The sequence below is a fragment of the Prionailurus viverrinus genome, chromosome B4 (genome assembly GCF_022837055.1).
Source record: "Prionailurus viverrinus isolate Anna chromosome B4, UM_Priviv_1.0, whole genome shotgun sequence".
NCBI classification, from domain to species: domain Eukaryota; kingdom Metazoa; phylum Chordata; class Mammalia; order Carnivora; family Felidae; genus Prionailurus; species Prionailurus viverrinus.
Genome location: NC_062567.1, coordinates 34,134,806 through 34,157,217, shown reverse-complemented (window position 1 = coordinate 34,157,217; position 22,412 = coordinate 34,134,806). Strand labels below are relative to the sequence as shown.

The 22,412-nt window shown below is 52.6% G+C and overlaps 1 protein-coding gene across 1 annotated transcript in view; it reads left to right on the top strand.

Moving 5' to 3' along the window:
• Positions 1-19,572, top strand: part of B4GALNT3 (beta-1,4-N-acetyl-galactosaminyltransferase 3) — a 100,495-nt gene extending 80,923 nt beyond the window's left edge. The window contains exons 4-20 of the mRNA XM_047866994.1: positions 2,306-2,401; positions 2,907-2,997; positions 3,378-3,478; positions 4,023-4,090; positions 5,713-5,791; positions 5,918-5,984; positions 7,868-8,011; positions 8,809-8,918; positions 9,866-9,966; positions 10,256-10,317; positions 10,978-11,773; positions 13,958-14,277; positions 14,938-15,091; positions 15,351-15,423; positions 15,836-15,989; positions 16,593-16,719; positions 19,021-19,572. Of these exons, the coding sequence (XP_047722950.1) occupies positions 2,306-2,401; positions 2,907-2,997; positions 3,378-3,478; positions 4,023-4,090; positions 5,713-5,791; positions 5,918-5,984; positions 7,868-8,011; positions 8,809-8,918; positions 9,866-9,966; positions 10,256-10,317; positions 10,978-11,773; positions 13,958-14,277; positions 14,938-15,091; positions 15,351-15,423; positions 15,836-15,989; positions 16,593-16,719; positions 19,021-19,129 (2,652 nt within the window). The 3' untranslated portion in view covers positions 19,130-19,572. The remainder of the gene's footprint in view (positions 1-2,305; positions 2,402-2,906; positions 2,998-3,377; positions 3,479-4,022; positions 4,091-5,712; positions 5,792-5,917; positions 5,985-7,867; positions 8,012-8,808; positions 8,919-9,865; positions 9,967-10,255; positions 10,318-10,977; positions 11,774-13,957; positions 14,278-14,937; positions 15,092-15,350; positions 15,424-15,835; positions 15,990-16,592; positions 16,720-19,020) is intronic.
• Positions 19,573-22,412: the final 2,840 nt, after the last annotated feature.

Genomic DNA, 22,412 nt, shown 5'->3' with positions numbered 1-22,412 from the left:
CAGAGGCAGTGTTGTGGGAAAGGAAGACAGCAGACGTGTCTGTGGGAGGGCCCAGCAGGCTGGCCTTACCCTCCTGCATCCATACCCCCAGACGCCCTCCCCGCTTCCACAGGGCTAATTGTGGTGTGTTTGGGGGGAGTCAGTTTACCTCGTGTGGCCTCAATATTCTCACCTCTAAAACAAGAAGGTTCCAACAAATATTTTCTTCAACTGCTTGTAACTGGAAGTTCTGAATCCGTCATTAGCTGTGGACACACTGTGGTGATCGAGGGTAACCAGTGTCCTTCCCTGGGCCTAAGCCCCTGCTGGACAGTGGAGAGAGTGGGCAAAGGGCGGTGCTGATGAGCTGGAGTCCCTCATCCTTGCCAGATACAAAGTCTCCAAAACTCGGAGAGACACAAATCCTGGTGGGGTTGCCAGGCTGGGCCCGGGGAGAAAGATGGTGCCCACTGGTCTCTCAGAGGCCCCCACCTACAGCCTGAGAGTGGGTGAAGCAGGGCTTGAGGGCTGCCTTCATGCCGAGTGAGGGCCTAGACCTCAGGGAGAGGTCCAGTCCTCTTCCTAGACCCCCACCTGCCCCACCTTCCATTGCCTGCAGCATCCCAGGCTACTTTGCTGTACTGCAAGCCAAGGCCCTGGGGGAGGGTGGCGGTGGCCAGCCCAAATCCTTCCTTTTCCCCTCCTTCCCTCCTTCCCCTGCCCAATCCCCCTGTGGCCTCTGGCCCCTGGCTGAGCACAACAGATTACTCTGGTGGCATGCCCTCCCTCTGCAGTTTGCTGTGGGTCTGAGCACGCTGCCCTGAAAGTCTCCCAGGGAGGGGCCGAGAGGAGGTCATTGGTAGGAGACAACTGAGTCTTGTAAACTGGACTTAAGGAATTTCCCCAGAAGTAGCACAATGTCCTCATTCTTTCCTTCCAAGAAGCCTTAACCCGCCCCCCACCTACCCAGCCCACATTCTCTCTCCCACCCATCCCAGCCCCCCACTCCTATTCCCCGGAGTGATGGCTGCTTCCCAAGGCCCTGCACTCCTAGCTTTGACCAGCCCAGTGTGCCCGGGAAGGGCCAGGCTGCTGACCGGACAGGGAGCTCTCTTGGGTCCCTTCTGGGTCTGGCTTTGGAGTAGCGTTTCCTCAGAGCCCTCACCTCAGATCTTTGGCATTGGCATGCAGGAGTTCTCCCCCCACCATCCCTCCCTCCAGATCGCTTGCCGGAAGACCATGTGCCACTTCCTTTTATCTGGCTTCCAGTCTGGGTGTCCCTTCCTCCTCTGTTTTCCTAAGGGCAGCTCAGATTTTGATATCTGATGGGCCACAGTGGGGAGGGAAGGGCAGGGCCTGTTTGTGTAGAGTAATTGAGGCCCCACCTCCCACAACCTGGAGATTAAGCTCTGGGGGAGGGGGAGGAGAAAATTGCTGAGATGGGGTAATCTGAAACTCTTTGTCAGGATAAATTGGGACATGATCCCCATGCTTCCCCTCCCCACTCAAACTCCCAGCCCTTCTTCCACCCACTCAGAGCACTGGCTCTAAGGCCCTCTCTTCTGAAGGGGGCCCTCTGCTGCTGGCCTCCAGGCCCAATCTCTACCCCTCCACCGATGCCACTGCCAAGGAGGAGAGAGCATACATCTTCTGCTCCTACCTTTCCAGGGCTGCCCAGGTCCGGGCACCCGGGTAGTTATGCCAGGAGAGGCTGGGCAGGGCGAGAGGCTTCCAGCTCCTGAGGGAGCAGTTGGAGGCAGAGGCGTCCTGCCGGATGGGGCCCCCAAAGACCTCCTGCAGCGTTTTCCCAGCTGCTTCCCCACAAGGGGAGCCAGAAGCGTGAAGACTACTGGGTAGATAAGGTTTCACCGGCAGACAGCTGTGGAGCTTACTATTAGGCAGAAGGGAAAGGGGAGGGGAGGAGAGCAAGTCTTTAGCTGAAACCCCAGCTTGGCGCCTCCTTCCAGTTCTTTCTGTCATCTATGCCTTTCTGTCATGGCTATTACTCCCCCTTGCCTGGGGAATGCAAACCAGCCCCCTTCCTGCATGGAAAGAGCTGGGACTGTGTGTGTGTGTGTGTGTGTGTGTGTGTGGCCACAAGCATGGCCAGAAAAACAGACCCAGGCCTCAGGGCTAGGCAATGGGGATGGAGGTTCGAGAAAGAAGCTGCAAGGTTGAGGAGGGGATGGAACTGAAATGGACCGTGACCTTCAGTAGTGAGAGGAAAACAGGCTGGGGCTGTGGTGGCTAGTGCCTCCTCAAGCTGCAGAGCCGGACGGGTTTGGGGGTGCTCACACTCACCCGCTTACTTCTCTGCCCCATACAGTTCCAGGGCCGTGCCAACCTGCATGTGTTTGAAGACTGGTGTGGCAGTTCTATTCAGCAGCTCAGGAGGAACCTTCACTTCCCACTGTACCCCCATGTGAGTGTTTGCTGGATGTGCCTCTTGTCCCTCCCTCCACACCCTTCTCCTCTCCCCTCCCTCTGCCCCGCTTCTGTCTCTCATCTCCCCCTACCTTCTGTCTCCATCTTTCCTGGCTTCTTTTCTGGTTCACTTTCTTTCCTTTATATCTTGGGTCCTCTTTTCTCCTGTCCAGTTATTACCCTTGCTCTCATCCCACGGATTCCTTTGATTTCTCTCTGCCATCTTCTGCATCTTTTCAGCTTTAGGCTCTCGTTATGGCTGTGATGTGGTTTAGCCAGAGCTACCGCATACAGTTGGGCTGGTTGTGCACTGTACAAGGTCATATGCTCAAAGAAGCAAGTAGGAGTGTAAATCTTGCCTATACTCTACTCACCAAGTCACACTCCAGTCCCTCCTGTCTCCTTCCCTTCTGGTCTTCCCACCAGCCCTGAGTGGCCCGATTTCTTCAGTTTCCTCTTCTCTCATCTAAGTAACAGTTCCCCGCCCCCCCTTCTTGGTATAGATTCGCACAACCCTGAGGAAGCTGGCCGTGTCCCCCAAATGGACCAACTATGGCCTTCGCATCTTTGGCTACCTGCACCCCTTCACCGATGGTGAGGCCAGCCCCAAAGTCCCCTCCTCCTGCTCCCTCCCCCAGGTTCTTTATGGTACCCAGAGAACATAAGCCTCTAGCTGAGAAGTAAGTCCACACTAGGCTGCCTGGACCCTGTTAGTCTATCACTGGGGAGAGGGGGGGAATTTAGTCCCCATGAGGTATCATCCAGTTGCCACTTGTCTCCCTAATTTGTAGAGTCTAGAATAGCTTGTCTCTCCCTGTGAGTCTTCTCCATCCTCATGGGGTCTCCTAGGATGAGGAACCCCCACTTTAAGTCCCCTGAAGAGAATGTAATTACTAAGACATAAAATAGGCTTTCAGGCCTTTATGCCAATGCCCTTCTTGCTCTCATCTGGAACTCTCTCCCCCACTGCCCAGGGAAGATCCAGTTTGCCATTGCTGCAGATGACAATGCAGAGTTCTGGCTCAGCCGTGATGACCAGGTGTCAGGCCTTCAGCTGCTGGCCAGTGTGGGCAAGGTAGGGTCAGCCCAGCCCCAGAGCTCTCCCATTGGGCCAAGGAGCCAGGTCATGGAAGAGACACCTGCCTGCATCAGGAAACCCTCATTACCATTAGTCTTTCTGGTGTGACAGCCAGGGAAGAAGGTGTGGGAAGGAAGCCTCTTCCCTCTCACCGCTGCCCCATTTTACAAAGGGATAAACTGAGGTGTAAACTGGGGAGGAGTAAGGAGTTAGTCTGGGGCCACAGAAAGTCCTCAGAAAGATTCATCTCTGGGCAGGGACTAGGCCACCCCCTGCTGGGTTCCAGCATCCTTAGCATGGTGACAAGGAGGCACACCTGGGGCCTGATTGCTCTGGACCCTCTAGGAAGGGTGGAGGTGCTTTTGCCCGTGTCATCTGTCACTTCCCTTACCTCTCCTGTTTTCTCTCCCCTCGCCCCCCTTCTTTCCTCTCCTGTCTACTTTCTCCCCATTCCTTCCTTGTCTCTTCACTCACTGCCTCCCTTTCTTCATATTTTTTGTCTTCTTCCTTCCTTCTCTTTCCACTCTCCCCACACCTCTAGACTGGAAAAGAGTGGACTGCCCCTGGAGAGTTTGGGAAATTTCGGAGTCAAATTTCCAAGCCAGTGAGGTGAGTAGGGAGTCTCATGACGTTCCTGTGAGCAGGAGAAAAAAAACCCAGCCTACCTCAAGCGCTGAGGCCAAATCAGAGTCAAGGAGCCCAGTCACCCCCTCCCACTATCCAGCCTTCCTTATTCCAGAGTTCAGTGTGCCCAGGCACTCCTGCGTTCTGATAGATGAAGTCTTTGAGAAGCCGTTTGGTCCATCCTTCCTCATTTTACAGATGGGGAAACTGAAGCTCTGAGAGGGGTGTCACTTAATGAAAGTCACACAGCTATCTAGTGACACTCAGGACTAGAAAACAAAATAGGTCTCTCTTCTCCCAGTCCTTGACCTTCCCATTTGCTCCATCCCTGGGAATGTCCGCAGCGGTACAGCCTGGACACCGGCTGCTCTGCCTGTGCTGCAGAAAGTTCCTCGTCACAGTGATCCCTTGGTAGACTGGAGGGAAACAAGGCCTTTCCCAGCCATAGTGGCTGGAATTGCTTTAACATGCCGGCAGGGGGACTTAGCCCAACTTCACAGTGCCACCTGGTGGCCTGCCCACACAGGCGAGAACACGAATGGGCTTGATGGTGATAATAGCGAGGCTGATAACAGTAAGACAGTCTAGCTTGCCAAGAGCGCTTGCTATGTGCCAGTCTCTGTGGTGAGCACTTTACATGTAACTGAGTAAAGCAGCTAGCATCATGGACCCCAAAGCAAGACTGCCTGGGTCCAAATCCCAGCTCCACCACTTACCACCTCAGTGACTTTTGGCAATCACCCAACATTTCTGTGCCTCAGTGTTCTCATCTGTAAACAAGAATTAAGCGAGTTAGTATACATGAAGCACTTAGAACGTGTCTAGCACACAGTATCAACTCTATTATTACAGATGGCCAGACCTACGTTTGTTCAACTTTACGATGTTGCAGAAGTGATATGTGTTCAGTGGACACGGTACTACAGATTTTGAATTTGGGTCTTTATTCGGGCTAGTGATACAGGGCACAGCAGTGTCTTGTGATGCTGGGCAGTGGCTGTGAGCCTCAGCTCCCAGTCAGCCATGTGTTCGCAGGGTCAACAACAAATACACGCATAACCTGAACCCTTACAGCCATGCTGTTTTTTACTTCCATTCAGTAACTTACATGGGATATTCAACACTTCATTATAAATAGGCTTTGTGTCAGATGATCTTGCCCAACTGTAAGCTAATGCAAGTGTTCTGAGTGCGTTCAAGTGGGCTATATTGTTCGGTAGTTTAGGTGTATTAAATTCATTTTTGACTTCCAATATTTTCAACTTACAATGGGTTTATTAGGATGTAACCGTATCATAAGTTGAGGGAGATGTCTATGTCCTTTGATTCTCATGATTATCCTGTGAAGTATGTACTGTTATTACCGCCATCTTAGAGAAGAGAAAAGTAAGGTCACACTGTGGGTAAGCAGTAGCGTGGGGACTCCAGGCCAGCATTAAAAGCAAAGCTCCTGGGATTCTGTGAACAAAGAGAAGACAAGAAGATATGGGGGGGGGGGGGGCAGGGGCAAGGTAGGAGCTGGTGTTGGTACGGCAGAAGTGTGGGTCAGAGGGGTGACAACACGGCCCGAGAAGATAGCCTTTTGTTTCTCTGCTCTCTCCTGCCAGCCTGGCAGCCTCCCAGAGGTACTACTTCGAGGTGCTGCACAAGCAGAATGACGAGGGCACCGATCATGTGGAAGTCGCGGTGAGGGCTCCGCCGCTCCTGCCCTCCTAGCTCAGCTCTGAGCCACTCCTCGCCCCTTGTCCCTTGAACCCTTTCCGAAATCCAGCTACCTCCAGCCCTCTGCATCTGCCCTCTCTCCTCTTCCAGTGGCGACGGAATGACCCTGGAGCCAAGTTCAGCATTATTGACTCCCCTTCCCTGTCCCTCTTCACAAGTGAGTAGGCTCTGCTCCTCGCCTGGACACAGAGGCGAGCTGGCACCAACACGTGGGGATCAGTCCACAGGGGGCTTCGGTCAGGGGAGGGGTGCAGACTAAAGCTCAAGATGCTTGGAATGTGGGTGTGAAGGGGGCTCAGAACAAGGAACAGAGCTTAAAGGGACCCTAAGGTCAGAGGTCCTTAACTCTCAGGGGTCAGGGACTCTGAGAACCTGCTGGAAGCTCGCTGCGACCTCACCCCAGAAAAATGCCCTTACCCATCCATGCACAATATTTTGTGTATGATTTCAAGGGCATCCAGAGACCATGAGGCTCACTCCAGATGAGAAACCTCTGAGACAGTTTCCTATTTCACAGATGAGGGAACCATAGTTCTTTGCAAAGCCATGACCAGAGCTAAAGAAACTTTCTCACCTGCTTTAAATTCACAGTAAATGAACTCTTCAGTTATACTGTGAATTGTTCATGATTTCCTCAGCAAGACTCCTATCTGCAGGCCCCACTGAGAAATCACTGGGCCTGGGTGTAGGAAGAGCAGGCAGGGCCAGAACCCTAAGGGGAGAACCCTAAGGGGAGGAGACTGAGAAGGCAGTGGGAAGTGTGTGAGAGAGAAGGAGGGCAGGATGGGGACAGGCCAGGGAGGCCTGGGTTCCCAGACGGTGATGGGCGGGGGAGGGGAGGCAGTATGGAATGGGCAAGGCAGGTGGGAGGAGGTTGCTGGTGAGTAAAGCAGGAGGCCACAAGGTCAAGGTCAAGGCAGAGGGGCAGGTTGTGAGCTGCTGAATTGGTGCAAGAGGAAGAAGGGAGAGCTAGAATCCATAGATGCAATGTGAAATGAGAAGAAAGAGGCCCATACCAAAGTTTAGGGGAGAAACTAGTGAGATGAGCCAGAGGCACCCAGCCTTGGGTACAGAAGGAGAGCTCTATCTGGGGCTGTAGACAAATGAGTCCAGGAGGCAGGGAGCAAGGACAAGCAACCCGTCCCCAGGGCAGTGAGAAAAGGGAAGGAGTAAGCCTGGCCCACTTGGAGATGAGAATACCAGGAGGATGGACCGCCTGGGTGGCTCAGTCGTTTAAGCGTCTGACTCTTGGTTTCGGCTCAGGTCGTGATCTCATGGTTTTGTGAGTTCAAGCCCCTAGTCGGGCTCTGTGCTGACAGCATGGAACCTCTTTGGGATTGTCTCTCTCTCCCTCATTTTCTGCCCCTCCTGTGTGTATTCTCTGTCTGTCTCTTTCTCTCAAAATTAAAACAAAAGAGAGAAAATACCAGGAGATGATGAGCGAGCTGTGCAGAATGCCGGGGGTGGGGGTGGGGGGGCGCCCTGCCCGTGGGGGGCATGGCTGACCTGTCTGCGGCAGGGACGACATAGCCTACGTTCAAATTCAGCTTTGCCACTTAATCAGTTGTGTGATCTCTGGAAAATGCTTTAGATTCTCTTTCCCAAAGTTCTTTGTCTATAAAATAGGAATAATTAAGAAGTACATAAGTCTTATGGTGCTTATAAAGATTGAATGGTTTGATATTTATAAGATGCTTAGAACGGTGCCTGTTTTGTTATTTAGTAAATGCTATAGATGCATTTGTTAAATAAATGAGGCATACTTATAGTGACAAATTTCCAGCAGAAAGCTGTCTTTTTCCCATATACACTGTGGTATTTGCTAGCCATGGGGCTGGTGGGGTGGCTCTAAGGGAGATCAGTAGCTGAACCCACAACTTGTGAGGGAGCAGGGCTAACAAGGGAGAGGGATCGCGCACACCCCATACTATCCCTGGGGGATACAGAAGCCTGCACTCAGCCCCTCAGAGGGGCAGGGGCCTGGCTTTGGTTTGCCCCAGGACTCACAGCTGCTTTCTGTTCTTTTCTCCCTGGGCCCAGACGAGACAGTCCTAAGGATGGATGACGTGGGCCACATCCCTCAGACAGCAGCCAGCCATGTAGGGTCCCCAGACTCTCTTCCTAGAGATGAGCAGCCCCTTGCAGACATGCTGCGGCCGGACCCTCGGGACACCCTCTATCGAGGTAAGGCCTCAGCCGCATTCTTGTCATCCAGTCTGGGGACGGTACTCTGCCAGGTTTAGTGGGAGGCAAGTTGGGAGACTTGTCACTTCTACACAGTATCCCAAAAGTCAAAGAGTCATTTTTTCCCCTTATGTAGTGTAAAATATAACATGGGTACAGAGAAGCACAAAAAATATATATGTACAATTTTATAATTATACAAATCATTATAGAACCGACATTGTGTAACCACCTCCCAGGACAGGAAATAGAACCAGAGCCCAGAAATCCCCTGTGCATGCCTCCACAATTCCATACGTCATAGTTTCTTAGGGGATCACAACTCTTTGAATCCAGTGAGAGAAATCTGTTCCCACCCAGGTGCTGGAGTTGTCAACTCTTGGGAGAATTTACATTTTTAAAGATGACCAAGTCCCATAACAACTGGGAGGAAATTCAGTTATTGGCACTACACTAGGGTGAGACTTTGTGGCCTCTTGGATGTTTCTAAACCTTTAGTGAGGTTAGCCCAGTACAGCAGTCCCAGTATTGTGCTGTACCTTGAACCAGGGACCGTGTCTGAATCCTTGGCCTCCAAGGTGCTCCCACCCCAGAAAGGTGGTGCCAGCCTTGGTTTGGCAACCTCAGCTGATGGACGTGGTCTCTGCCCACTGCTGCCACGAGCAAATACAAAAAGGTGTTTTCTCAGAGCAGAGGCCTTCGGCCCTCCTCCTCAGCCGAGTGCCTTCCTGGCTCTAAGCCAGCCCATTCCAGGCTCCCGTCCCCCACCCTGACCCCTCTTCCCTTACTGTCCTCAGTGCCTCTGATTCCCAAGGCTCATCTCCGCCATGTCCTGCCTGATTGTCCCTACAAACCCAGCTACCTGGTGGATGGGCTTCCCCTGCAGCGCTACCAGGGACTCCGCTTTGTAAGTCTTGGGGCTGGCCAGTGGGGGCAGGATCCAGAGGGCTTGCTGCCTGTGGCTGAGATGGAGGGGTGCCGGGGCTGACTCTTCCTCCTCCCTATGCCACATAGCAGCAGATGGGATGTCCTCACAGGTCCCTGGGCTGGGAGCGCTTGCGTTCCCGGTTGCCTCTCTCACCCACAGGACCACCCTGTAAGGCTCTGCCTTGGGAAGCCCCCACACCAACTCGGCAACAGTGATGATGACATGAGGTGGGGTGGCCCGATGCTTCCTATATTCTCTGCTCCTTGGGCCATACAGTCCTGCCCGGGTCTGACCTACTGGGCTATGAGCCAGCAGTAGTTAATAAACTCATAGACAAGGCACTGGGGGAAAGTGAACTGTGGATGGGAGGTTAGCTCTAGAGAGCCTGTAGCCCTAGTAGAAACTGTAGAGGCAGAATGCACACTACTTATCCAGATCTAGAGATGATTAGAAGTCCTCCCCAAGGTCAGAGAATGGGTGGGGTTGAACTGAGATGTTTGTGGGTGACATTGCCTTAAGCTATTTAAGAGGGCCGAAAGCAATGGAATGAATGACAAAAGGGGACTGTGGGACATTGCAGGTAAAAGTTAGAGGTTGTAGGAGAGGATAAGATGGCAGAAGGAGGAGAGGATGGTCCTGGCTGTAGCTGGGGAGAAGGAGCTGAGATAGGAGATGAGGTATGTGTGCACCAGGAAGCTTGAATCGGGGCTTATGCTTGGTCCAGAGAGCCCAGGAGAGGAGGCCTAAAGAGTGGAATGGAATCCCGGTCTGCATAACAAATTCAGAGCTCAGAGCAGCCCGTCTTCCCCTCGCCAGTCCCGAGGAGCCCTAGGTGGTCCTGGCCAGGGGCAGGCTTAACCCTGGTTAGCTGATTTCTTACCAGGATCCTGGGCTCTTATTCCTGCTGCTTCTTTCTCTGCCTCCAGGTTCATCTGTCCTTCGTTTACCCCAATGACTACACCCGCTTGAGCCACATGGAGACCCACAATAAATGCTTCTACCAGGAAAACTCATACTACCAGGACAAGTGAGTGACACTGAATGGAGTAAGGAAATGACCTTATGGATGGGTTCTGCAAAAGCCAGTAGAGCTTCATGGACCAGAGGGGACACAAATGTTCTTCCAGGCCAAGGAGACTTGGCCCTTCCTGGGCGCGCCACACACTCACACACACACACACACTCTCTTGCCCAGCCTCCTTCCTGCACCCTAGTCCCCGGCATGACTCCATATTGCTGTGGGGGCTTCAGGCAGAGCCTCACTCATGAGCCTGCAGGGCACCAGGGGCCAGTCTACCTCTGCCTCCCTCCTATAGGTTCAGCTTTCAGGAGTACATCAAGATGGACCAGCCTGAGAAGCAGAAGCCGGAGCAGCCAGGTACAGAGTGACAGCTGAAGCTTCCAGGTCAGGTCGGGAGGGGTGACCATGGTCTGTTTCTAGGGGAAGTTCAGACCATGCCAGCCCTGCCCCTGAGGAGCTTAAAATCCAAACCACACAGCCCCTCCTCCAACCCAAAGGAGTAGAGAGTGGTACTCCTACCTTCTCCATACTGGTAGAAAATGACACTGTTTTTAACAGCATGCTGCAGTCAGCTGGAGGAGATTTAGAGCCCTGGAGGAGATTCCTTGGACTGCTTGAGGGCATCGCTGTCCCTGGCACCTCACTGGAGAAGTCTGCTATAGAGAAGCACTGTCTCTCTGTGGCCCTCCTTCCTGAGGGATTAGGGCACATCCAGGGCCATTTGTTGGGTCCTACAAGTGTCAGGCACCTGCTAGGCACTTTGTGTATTTTATGTCACTCCATCTTCATAACAACCCTATGGAAGATGGGCTATTATTCCCTTTACACGAAGGAAGAAATGAGTTAGTTGAGGTTAGTAACTCACCCCAGGTCACACAATAAATAAGTGAGTGAATAGCAGAGCCCAGATGCCGTCCCCATCTGAAACTCCTTGGTGTGTTATACAGATGATCTTGTATATCTCGTTTGGGAAAGGTTAGCAACTCCAATGTGAGGAATGGTTGTTATTAACGACAGGTTTCAAGGAAGGCCTTCTAGAAGAATCCCAATATGGAGAAGCAGTGGAGGAGACCCTTGACTCCAATGACCAGAATGCCAGGATGCCAGAGGGAAAACCAGTGCCCACCTTTACCCCTGGGCAGGATGTCACTGACTACCACCTCCGAAGCCTGCGGAAACTCCTGGCTCAGCCCTGGGAGGGTCCACTGACACCCTTTTCCAAGAGGAATTCCACAGCTCCCTTCCCTGTGAGGACCAGTGATGTCCCAGTCCAGCCCCCAGAGAAGCAGGGGAGAAGACCCAGCCCTGGGCCCAGCCAAGATCCCCCTCCCTCTGAGAAGTGGCCTCCGGGGCATCTGGCAGGAAACCTGCCTCAAGTCAAGGGGCCCAGGCCCACTGGTGACAGCCCCAGGAAGACGCTAGGGCAATCCCAGTGGCTGAATCAAGTTGAGACATACATTGCAGAGCAGAGAAGGGGGGACAGGATGGAGCTTCCAGCCCCCAGGAGGGGTTGGCCCGGGGAGGGAGAGGTGGTGGTAGCTGCAGGCCAGGAAGGACAGTCGGAGGGAGAAGAAGAGGGGGAGGAAGAGGAAGAGGAAGAGGATGTGAGTGAGGTGTTCGAATACATGCCCATGTTTGACCCCGTGGTAAGCTGGGACCAGACCTTCAGTGCTCGGAACCTGGACTTCCAAGCCCTGCGGACTGACTGGATCGATCTGAACTGTAACACATCTGGCAACTTGCTGCTTCCAGAGCAGGAGGCTCTCGAGGTCACACGCGTCTTCCTGAAGAAGCTCAACCAGAGGAGCCGGGGGTAAGGTAAAGGGCTCTTCTGGGACCGGGGCTGGGGCTCGCGCAGCCAGCTGGCCTGGGGGCAGGGACCTGGGGGCTGTAGCACGGTCCCCTGCGGCAGGCTCCATGGAAGATCAAGCACCTGGGACACCCCCCTCCCCCCCCCCCCCCCCCCCCCCCCCGTCCCTGAGAATGAGGTGTACCCATCAGGTCTTTGTCCCACCATCAGGCAAAACTGAGGCTAAAAGAGACAAGACCCCAGGTATGGGCTACAAGGGCTAGGGCAGCAAGCATGGCCTTACTTCTTTGTTTGTTCATTCGTTCATTTCACCAATCAGCATTCTTTTAATTGAGATAGAATTCACGTACTATTTAATGTACCGTTTTACAGTGTAGTTTTAGAGTGTACAATTTGGTGGTTTTTAGGTATGTTCATAATGCTATGCAACCATCACCACTATGATTCCTATCATTTTCATCCCTTGTAAAAGACACTCTGTACCTGTTAGCATGACTTCCGTTTCTCCCTCCTCTCAGTCCCTGGCAACCACTACTCGACTCTCTTCTGCTACAGATTTACCTATAATAGTCATTTCATGTAAATGGAACTGTGTAATATGTGGCCTTTTGTTTCTGGTTTCTTGCACTTAGCTTATTCATATTGTAGAATGTATCGAGTACTTCATTCTTTTGTACAGCTGCATAATATTCCGCTGCGTGACTATGCCATAGATTGTGTGTCCATTTGTCAGTTGATTGACATTTGGGTTGCTTCCACTGTGGGACTATTATGAATACATTGGTGGGAAAATTTTTGTGTCAGCATGTTTTCAGTTCTCTTGGGGATATACCTAGGAGTAGAACTGCTGACTTTTACAGTAACTCTGTTTAACATTTTGAGAAACTGCCAATCTCTTTTCCAAATCAGCTGCACCATTTTTCATTCCCATCAGTGGTTTCAATTTCTCTACATCTTTGTCAACACTTGTTATCTTCCTTTCTTTTTTTTTTTTCAACGTTTATTTATTTTTGGGACAGAGAGAGACAGAGCATGAATGGGGGAGGGGCAGAGAGAGAGGGAGACACAGAATCAGAAACAGGCTCCAGGCTCTGAGCCATCAGCCCTGAGCCTGACGTGGGGCTCGAACTCACGGACCGCGAGATCGTGACCTGGCTGAAGTCGGACGCTTAACCGACTGCGCCACCCAGGTGGCCCTATCTTCCTTTCTTTAAAATAGCCATTGAGGTGGGGGGCGCCTGGGTAGCTCAGTCGGTTGAGTCACCGACTCTTGATCTTGGCTCATGTGTTGGTCTCACGGTTTGTGGGATTGAGCCACGCATTAGGCTTTGCCATTCTCTCTCTCTCTCTCTCTCTCCCTCTCTCTCTGTCCCTCCCCTGCTTGTGTGCTCTGTCTCTCTCAAAATAAATAAATAGGGGCGACTGTGTGGCTCAGTCAGTTAAGTATCCAACTTTGGCCCAGGTCATAATCTCACAGCTTGTGAGTTTGAGCCCCGCCTCAGGCTCTATGCTGACAGCTCAGAGCCTGTAGCCTGATTTGGATTCTGTGTCTCCGTCTCTCTCTGCCCCTCCCCTGCTCACTCTCTGTCTCTCTCACTCTTTCAAAACTAAACATTTTAATTAAGAAATTAATTCATTAACAATCCTAAAGTGTGTGAAATGGTATCGCTTTATGGTTTGGATTTGCATTTCCCTAGTGACTAATGATATTGAGCCAACCAGTCAACATTTATTTGATAATCCATGTGTCTTATGTACTCTGAGCAGAGTATTTTATTAATGAGGGTCAGTTTCTGAAGGACACACATTCACCTTACATACTTAGGATCTTAGAGCTTTAACAGACTTTAGAGATCATCCAAGGTCAATTAGGTACATTTTTAAAGATGGAGGCAGTGAACACTAGAGATTAAGCATCTGGTGTAAGTTGGTTCTTTCTTTCTCTCTGTCCCTCTCTTTCTTTCTTTTCTTATTTCTTAAGTTCTACACCCAACCTGGGCCTTGAACTCATGACCCTGAGATCAAGTTGCATGCTCTACTGGCACCCCCTGGTATAAGCATCTTAGCCAAAGGCATCTCCAGGACAAAAACCAGGGTCTCCTGACCTCCTTACAGGCTTCTACCACACCATGTTACCCCCACAGTAGGGGAAGGAATTACTCAAGCTGCCCGCCCTTTCTGCCACAGGAAGTACCAGCTGCAGCGAATTGTGAACGTGGAGAAGCGCCAGGACCAGCTACGTGGAGGTCGCTACCTCCTGGAGCTTGAGCTGCTGGAACAAGGCCAGCGCCCAGTGCGGCTCTCCGAGTATGTGTCTACACGAGGCTGGCAGGGCATCGATCCAGCTGGTGGGGAAGAGGTCGAGGCCCGGAACCTGCAGGGCCTGGTTTGGGGCTCACACAACCGCCGGAGACATGTCTTGAATGTCCGGGCCCCAGAGCCCAAGCTGTGTTGGCCCCAGGGCTTCTCCTGGAATCACCGAGCCGTGGTCCACTTCGTTGTGCCTGGTGAGCCTCAAGCTGAGCCCGGGCATTATCAGCAGAGTGGGGATCCTAAAAGTAACCGTGAGCCACCCAGGTCTCTGCTCACTGATTTGATCTCATAAGAACCTGTGGGAAAGGCCACCTTACAGTTGAGGACCCAAGATCACGTGACTGAGTGTTGGCGTTAGAAAAGATGCTGACTCTCGAGCCAGTTGCTCTCCTATTATAACAGGTTTCGGGGTTGGGTGCAATCATGGCCAGATTGTTGTACTGGGGTTTGCAACTACTCTGGGGAATAAGACATAGAGGGGGTTACCTGGTTTTTATAGTGGAAAAGGGGAGCACGTAACAGACATGTGTAACTGTGGGCTAGGGTGATAATAGGATGGGCAGATAACAGTGAGACAGCATGATCGGGTGACTAGGAGAGCTGAGGACAAGCCCCGTCCAAGGCCTTCCCATGGGGCCCTGCCTGGAGGCTCTGTAGGCAGCAGGGTATAGAGCCCCCTTTCACCAGTGAGCTCTCCCTCCGCCTTCCGCCTCCCTGCAGCATTGCTGGTGGTTTCCATAGTTGTATTACCCCTAAGCGGAGGTCTGATAGGGTCCTGACTCATGTAGGAGCTGGCAGTGGGGATGCCTTTCTTTGCATTATCACTTCTTTCTTTCTGTTGCCTACCATGGCAGTAAAGAACCAGGCGCGCTGGGTACAGCAATTCATTGGAGACATGGAAAAGCTGTTCCAGGTCACCGGTGACCCACACTTCAATATCATCATCACGGACTATAGCAGTGAGGACATGGACGTCGAGATGGCCCTAAAGAGGTCCAAGCTGCGGAGGTGAGGAGGTTCCCTGGCCAGCACACGGCCTTAGCCACCTGCTTTCTGAAGTCTCAGGACTGCTGGGTCCTAGGCAGAGCCCAAAGTCCCACCTGGCTTTCCTGAGTCCCAGTCTCTGGCTTTCTCCAGAGGACTCACCTGCCCATAATCCCATCCCAGGAGCACGCATCATCCCTCCTCCATGCCTGCTGGCTTCCTCCAGGGACCATCGCGGCTGAGCCCTGATACTCTGCCCTTCCCTCCTCTCTTCTCCCTGCAGCTACCAGTACATGAAGCTAAGTGGAAACTTTGAGCGTTCGGCTGGGCTTCAGGCTGGCATAGACCTGGTGAAGGTAATAACCTGGGAGGGGCTCTGGAGACGTGGTTACAGATTGGTTAAGAGGAGGAGACATTTGGGATATGTGCGGTGGTCAGCTCCTCACAGCGGGAGGGAATGAGGACACGGACGTTCCACTCTGCTATGGGGCAGGGCCAGTGCCAGGGTGGGACTGAACAAATGACACTGGAGCATTTGTCTTGAGTCCTTGCAGTTCATACATTGTGGAGGGAAGGCATCAGAACTCATTCTCTGACTCTGAGAACTGCACTCTGGTGCCCAGTACTATGGAAATCTGCCCAACAGTTTGTATTATGGAAGTTTGTCCATTATTCAAATGAGAAGGACCTAAGGATCATTCTAGGGAGTGGCCTGACCTCTGAGCCCTGGTCCGTAGGGTCTACTGACCCTCCCCAATTTGTCCCCAGGACCCACACAGCATCATCTTCCTATGTGACCTCCACATCCACTTCCCAGCTGGAATCATCGATACCATCCGGAAGCACTGTGTAGAGGGCAAGATGGCCTTTGCCCCCATGGTGATGAGGCTGCACTGCGGGGCCACCCCCCAGTGGCCTGAGGGTAAGCTCTGCCCTGGGCTGGGGAGGGTAGGAAAGTCCTCTCTGGCCTTGGTTCTTCATCCCAGAGCTGGAAACAACCACGTCTGCCATGACAGCATCCCCACCCCCTGCCTGCTGCTTCTGCCCATTGGATGGTCCACCAGAGAGGTGCCTGAGGGCTGTGCTCATGGCCACAGCAGCAGCAACGATGAACATTTCCTCCCCATCTTCCTTTCTCCCTTCACCAGACGTTTACTGTGTGCCAGACTCTATGCCCTGTGCAGATGGAAAAAAAATGGAAAGACAGGCTCCCTGCCTCTGGAGAGGGAAACAAATAAGGAAGGTGCACTGGGCTGTGCCTCCAGTGACTGCTGCTGTCAGATCCTGTTGTAGAGCCCATGGTCCTTCCCTTTTAGGACCGCTGCTTCCATTGGCCCCTGAACGTTAGCATCGGGGGGCTTCCCCCCAGAACAGGCAAGGGACTTGTTCAAACGAGACAGCTTTCAGCCTCAGGCACCCCATCCTCTGTCTTTCAGAGAAGGCTCTGGGAATGCAGCCCAGAAGCCTTCATTGCTTCCTCCTGGCCCCTGGCTCATCTCACTGGGGGATTCTCGTCTGTCCACAGGCTACTGGGAGGTGAATGGGTTTGGACTGCTCGGCATCTACAAGTCAGACCTGGACAGAATCGGGGGCATGAACACCAAGGAGTTCCGAGATCGCTGGGGTGGGGAAGACTGGGAGCTGCTGGACAGGTGACTGGGAAAGGAGGGCATCTGAGGGACGTGCTGGGATCCCATCCCATCAGGTGCTCTGGGTAGGGAACAGGGCTAGACGGATGGTGTCCCGGCCCCCTGGGCTGCAGACTCCTGATATGCAGGTAAAGAGCACTGTACTCAAAGGAAGCCCCACCACTTACTGGGGGTCACATTACCTGCCTGGCCGAGACTCAGTTCTGTATGTATTAGAAGGGGGATGATACCGCCTCTGCCTGTGTCACAGGGTTGGCATGGAAATTAAAGCACATGGTATGCTGTCAGGGTAAAGCACAGCAAGGTGCTGTGGGAAAATATGGCTGCATTCTCCCGAATTGGAGCTCTCTTCCCCTCTGCCATTGCCTGGCTGGGAAGGCTGAGGCTGTGGGAATCGATAAGAGAGACAGGTGAAGGGGCAGGAAAGACTTTGGGGCTGACAAAAGAGGCAGTGTGGATCATTAAAGGGCAGCAAGATATCCAGGAGGTCCTGGTCCCTGGAAGCCCTGGGAGAAGGGAGTTTCAGGGAGGAGGAAAGAGTGGAAAGAAGGAGAAAGAAGAACCCCAGACAAGCTGCAGCCTTGGCAAGCAGGCGAGAAGAGGGTGCTGAAGCAGGAGCAGGCAGGCCGGGACCCCAAGTTGCAGGGGATCGTGGAGCGTGCTGGTGGTGAGGGAGTGGAGGCTGTATCAGTATGAGATTCCTCTGTCAAGAAATTTGCTTAAGAAAGAAAGAAAGAAAGAAAGAAAGAAAGAAAGAAAGAAAGAAAAATTTGTTGCCAAGAGAGGCTACTAGCCCAGTAGCTTAGTAGAGCATGTGGCTCTCGATCTCAGGATTGTGAGTTCAGTCCCCATGTTGGGGGTAGAGATTATTTAATAAGTAAAAGTTTAAAAAGGAAAGAAAGAAATTTGTTGCCAAGGGAAGGGGAGGGAAAGAGGATGATACCTTGAGGTTTGGGCTGAAGGGGCAGGGGGCAGAGGAGGGAAAGGGGAGACAGCAAAGAAAGAAGGGACCAGTGTCTAGAGGATGTCACAGACAAAGTCAGGAGCCCTGGAAGGGCGGGGACACTTCTAAGAGCCAGCCAGCCATCACTGGAGGCCTGTATTTGGCAGGTGATTTACATCAGTCCGTTGTTTGTCCCCAAACTTCTGTGAGGGGGTGTGGTTATCTCCATTTTCCAAACAAGAAAACAGCTTGAGGAGAAGTTAGTACCTGTCCTAAATCCCACAGCTAGGGAGTGTCCGAGGCTTAAAACTGGGTCTGTGTATGTTTTTTTTCCCTCGAGGGAGAAAAGAAAAGGGAGATATGCTGTATATACAGAAGTTGCAAAGGAGGTAGTTTGAGGGAGCTCATATTAGATAACCCAGCTCTCACAAAACTAGGCCAAAGCAGATCCCAAAGTGGATGGAAGCCTAGTCTAGCGGTTACCTCCACCCTTGATCTCTCTGCCGGGCTGGGCAGATGCAGACTTCAGTATAGCCTTGCTGGAAGGACAGTCTCTCTGTGAGAGGGACCCCATGGGCTAAGCATATAGAAAAGCAATGAGGGAATCTGCTCCCTCTGCCTCCATCACATACATAATGTGTCCCCTGTAGGCTGAGCTCCTGGTGGTGGGCACGGGGTGTGTGCCAGGAGCTGTACTGAGCCCTTCTTCCCATCAGCTCTAGCCTTTACCACCAGCCTCCAATATGTGTGTGTGTGTGTGTGTGTGTGTGTGTGTGTGTGTGTGTGTATGTATTGTATTTATCAGAAAAAACCTTGCACAATATGAAATTGTGTTGTTCAAGAGTTGAGTGTATATTCTCCTCTTTTTTTTTCTCTAATGTTTATTAATTTATTTTTGAGAGAGAGAAAGAGCACAAGCAGGGGAGGGGCAGAGAGAAAGAGAGAGAGAGAGGGAGACAGAATCCAAAGCAGGCTCCAGGCTCTGAGTTGTCAGCTCAGAGCCCAACGTGGGGCTCAAACTCACAAACCATGAGATCATGACCTGAGTCGAGGTCGGAAGCTAACGGATTGAGCCACCTAGGTGCCTCATCATCCTCCTCTTTCTAGAGATTGGCAAACTGGGACTCTGGAAGGTGACGGGTTCACGGGCTTTCCATAGTAAGGAGCTGGAATTCAAACCCAGGCTGCCTGGCTCCAAAGCCCATGCTGTGTGCGTGCCCTGTGGGGAGTAAACAGAGGGAGACAGAGACAGGGTCTGACATAGATGTATAGATGCGGGAGGGCGGGATCTTCAGGGGCCTGGGCCTCTCCCCAGCTGCCTCTTGCACTTCTGTTGCTCACCCTGCCCCTCCCCTACTCAGGATCCTCCAAGCAGGCCTGGAAGTGGAACGTCTCTCCCTCAGGAATTTCTTCCATCACTTCCATTCCAAGCGAGGCATGTGGAACCGCCGCCAGATGAAGATGCCGTGATCCCGAAGGGTGGCCCACTGGACTGACTGCTTCCTGCTCCTTGACTTGTGCTTGCTCCCCAATGCCCCTACTCACTGTTGAGAAGGAGAGGGAAGGGGAGCAGAAGCCATGGCCGGGCCCCAAGAGGCCTCAGAGCTAACACCCTCACTCCCCTGAGAGCTGTCGCCTCACACAGACAGCTGCTGAGGCCCGTCTCTCTACCCTTGGGGCCTCTGAAGGGAGGACCTTGAGAGAGGGACCAGGAGGGGCCGTGCACTCAGTTGACAGAGATGGACCGGCTCCCGGGGAAGGCAGCACAGTTAAGGAAGGAAAGACCTGTTGGAGCAATGCCAACCTATCTGTGAGGTGCATTCCAGCATCCACCCACGCTCCTCCCAGGGAGTAGTGACCGTGCCCTGGAAACTCTTCTCTTGGACATACTTCATTGGGGTTTTTATTTTTCTAACAGAAAACCAAAACGAACTGTCCACACCCAGCACTGACTGTGAGAGAGGGATGGAGTCGTGCATTTAGGGTACATTCCCCACTTGCATACCTCAGACCCACTCCTGTGTAGCGATGTGTCCCTTGGTCCTTGACCCGGCAGCTGATTTATAACCAGAGGAGTTCTCAGCTCTACCCCAGGCTCGTGCCTTCCAGAGACACGCACATCTCTCCCAGGTAGCCACTGAACAGCTGGCCACTGATTAGGGCATTAACCTTACCCCCCAGGCGGTGCTAACTTCAGACTGACAAGAACACAGAAGTGGCATCATCCTCGCGGTGCCCCAGTGGGGTTGGGATTCTGAGAACGGGTGGACAGCGGGCTTTCATTCCTCGGCATCTGGCATACAGGCCGTGCAGGACGGGCAAGGTGGGTGGAGAAGGCAGGAAGAGAAGCCCCTTTCCCGACCCGCCTGTAAGCATAAGCCTTGGGGAGACCATAAGCAGAGAGGAAAGAGGATGGGAATGTAAGCCGTGGACTCAGATGCGAAGAGGAGGTGGGCATCCAGCAGGACGGGAGGAAAAGGAAGTGGAAATCCTGAGTCCCCACAGCTCTGCTCCCCCACAGCCTTGCCCTCCTGCAGGGGGATCCCCAGCCCTGGCCTTGCTTGGAAGAAGAGGAAGGGGTGTGGGCAAGACAGAGGAACAGGGATCAGGGTAGTAAGGGGCAAGGCCACGGGTTGGGGGAGGTAAGGGCATCGCCCTGTGATCTCTTCCCCAGTTGGAGGGGAGTGGGGCCCAGAGGAACCGAAAAGTGAAGCGACCCTTTCTGGCACCTGATGATCACACACTTCTCTTGCACTAAAAATCCCCTGGGGCCTTTGGGGCTGGGTTTTTTTTTTTTGCCGCCGCTGCTGCCTCTGCCGCTGCTGCTGAATTGATGAACGGTGTGTGGGTGTGTCGGACACTTGCTGTGGAACTTCAGTGTCTGCTTAGGGAGGGAAACGCAGAGCTTGCCGCTGCTGGGAGGAAGCACTCCTAGCTGGTGCAACAGGGCCCAGGATGCCAGTCAGCGGAGCCCCACAGAGCTGTGCTGTGATAGAGTCCAAGTCACAGCATTTGGAGTTGCAGGGTCTACCCGGTGGGCCTTGCATTCACCAAGGGCACATGCTTGGCATCTAGGAGATTGGGGCCCATTGAGAACCTTCTGGAGGTTGAAGAGAATTCCCTGCCCCTCTCTAAGAAATCAGGAAGAGCAAAGAGTTTCCAATTAATAGGCTGTGGCTGTTGGATGCCATAGCTGCCCCCTGGGCTATGGGTTTTCTCAGAGCCCGCTCAGGCTTACTGCCTTTGGGAAAGGACTTCAGAGAGTCAGTGAGAGCTATGGTTGGCTGGCTGGGGTGCCAGCTTTCTCTCTGGGGCCAGGGTCACCCTTGGGCATGGCACTGGAAGGTCTGAGCCAACCCAAAGAGCTCTCCAACTTCCATTCTTTTGATGACGGGAGCGAGCCTAGCCTCCTAGGCCCTGCTCGCACACCTCTCTGACCCTGGCCAGTGCCTTGTGTTTGACTTTGTTACCTCCACACCATCTGCCTTAAGGGGGAGGGCCTGGTAGGCCCCTGCTCTGTAGGGAAATGTGTCGGGTGGGGGGAGGGAGTGGGATGGGGGTAAGGAAATTGTTAAATACAGCATCTTCTTAGAAAACGAAGTGGCTCGTGTGTTTTTCCCCTTGCCCATCAAGATGGGAGAGGGGTGGGCTAAAAGGCCCGGGATTCACGTCTCTGTCCCTTAGTAGTCAGGCCTCTGATGGATGTGCCAAGGACCCTCCACACCACCCTCCATCCTTTACCATTAGTTGGGTGCCTGCTGTGTGGGGAACTGCATGGTTTACTCTGGAAGGGGCCGGCACTCTTCCTGCCTGCAGAGTTCATGGTCTGATAGCAGACTGGGCATTTTCTGCTCAGCAGATTTGTGGAGATTGTGGTTTCAGTGGGGAAACGCTGATGGACACCCTGGGTGAAGAAGGCTAGACATAGGGCCAGAATGGTTTGGTCAGCAGCAGAGAGAAGCCAAGATGTGACTTATTTTAAAGTAGCAGACAATCTAAAAATCATTTCTGTTTGAGCTACGGATGCCCTGTTGACATTTTATGGGTGCAAATTTACCTTTCTAGTTCTGTTTTGCATAGGCAAAGATCAAAATGAGTTTGTATGCCTTAAGTACATGCCTAAGAGAAAGTGCTAATTTGAAAGCTATGATAGGTTTATAACAAGTTCCCAAAAAGGATTGCGCATACATGGATCAATCCAGAATTGACTAATCTGCCACTGATGTAGCTGGTGGTAATTAGCCCAAGGCAGGCGGGGCCAGGAAAGTTGACTCAGCAGAACCCAGAGAAGAGGGAGTGATTTAAAAGATTTTTCTCCCTCCAGACTTAGGTTTGGTCCTTCAAGCTCTTTCCAGTTGCTGGAGAGGGCATCCAGAGACCAGCCCAATGCATAAAGACTGACTCATAGTGGATTTGCAGAAAACTTTATAGATAGAAATCATTCCATTTTACATAAAGGGAAAACTGAGGCCTGGAGCAGAGGAAATGGATGGGGCAGAGGGGAAGGAATGAGGTGGAGTAAGAACCAGAGTCCTGAAGCTGGGCGGGCTTGACCTTAGATAGACATGTCTTAGATTCTGGAGATGCTACTAGAAAGACTGGCAGTACCCCAGTCTGAGTTCAGGACTCCAGACCAAGATGGGATTCACTTAGACCAGTAAAATAGTACATCTTATTTCAGATGCTGTGGGTAGGGATCAAGGGCATCTACACAGCCCTTTTTGGAGCTCTCCCAGGGGCTGTGAAAAGTGCC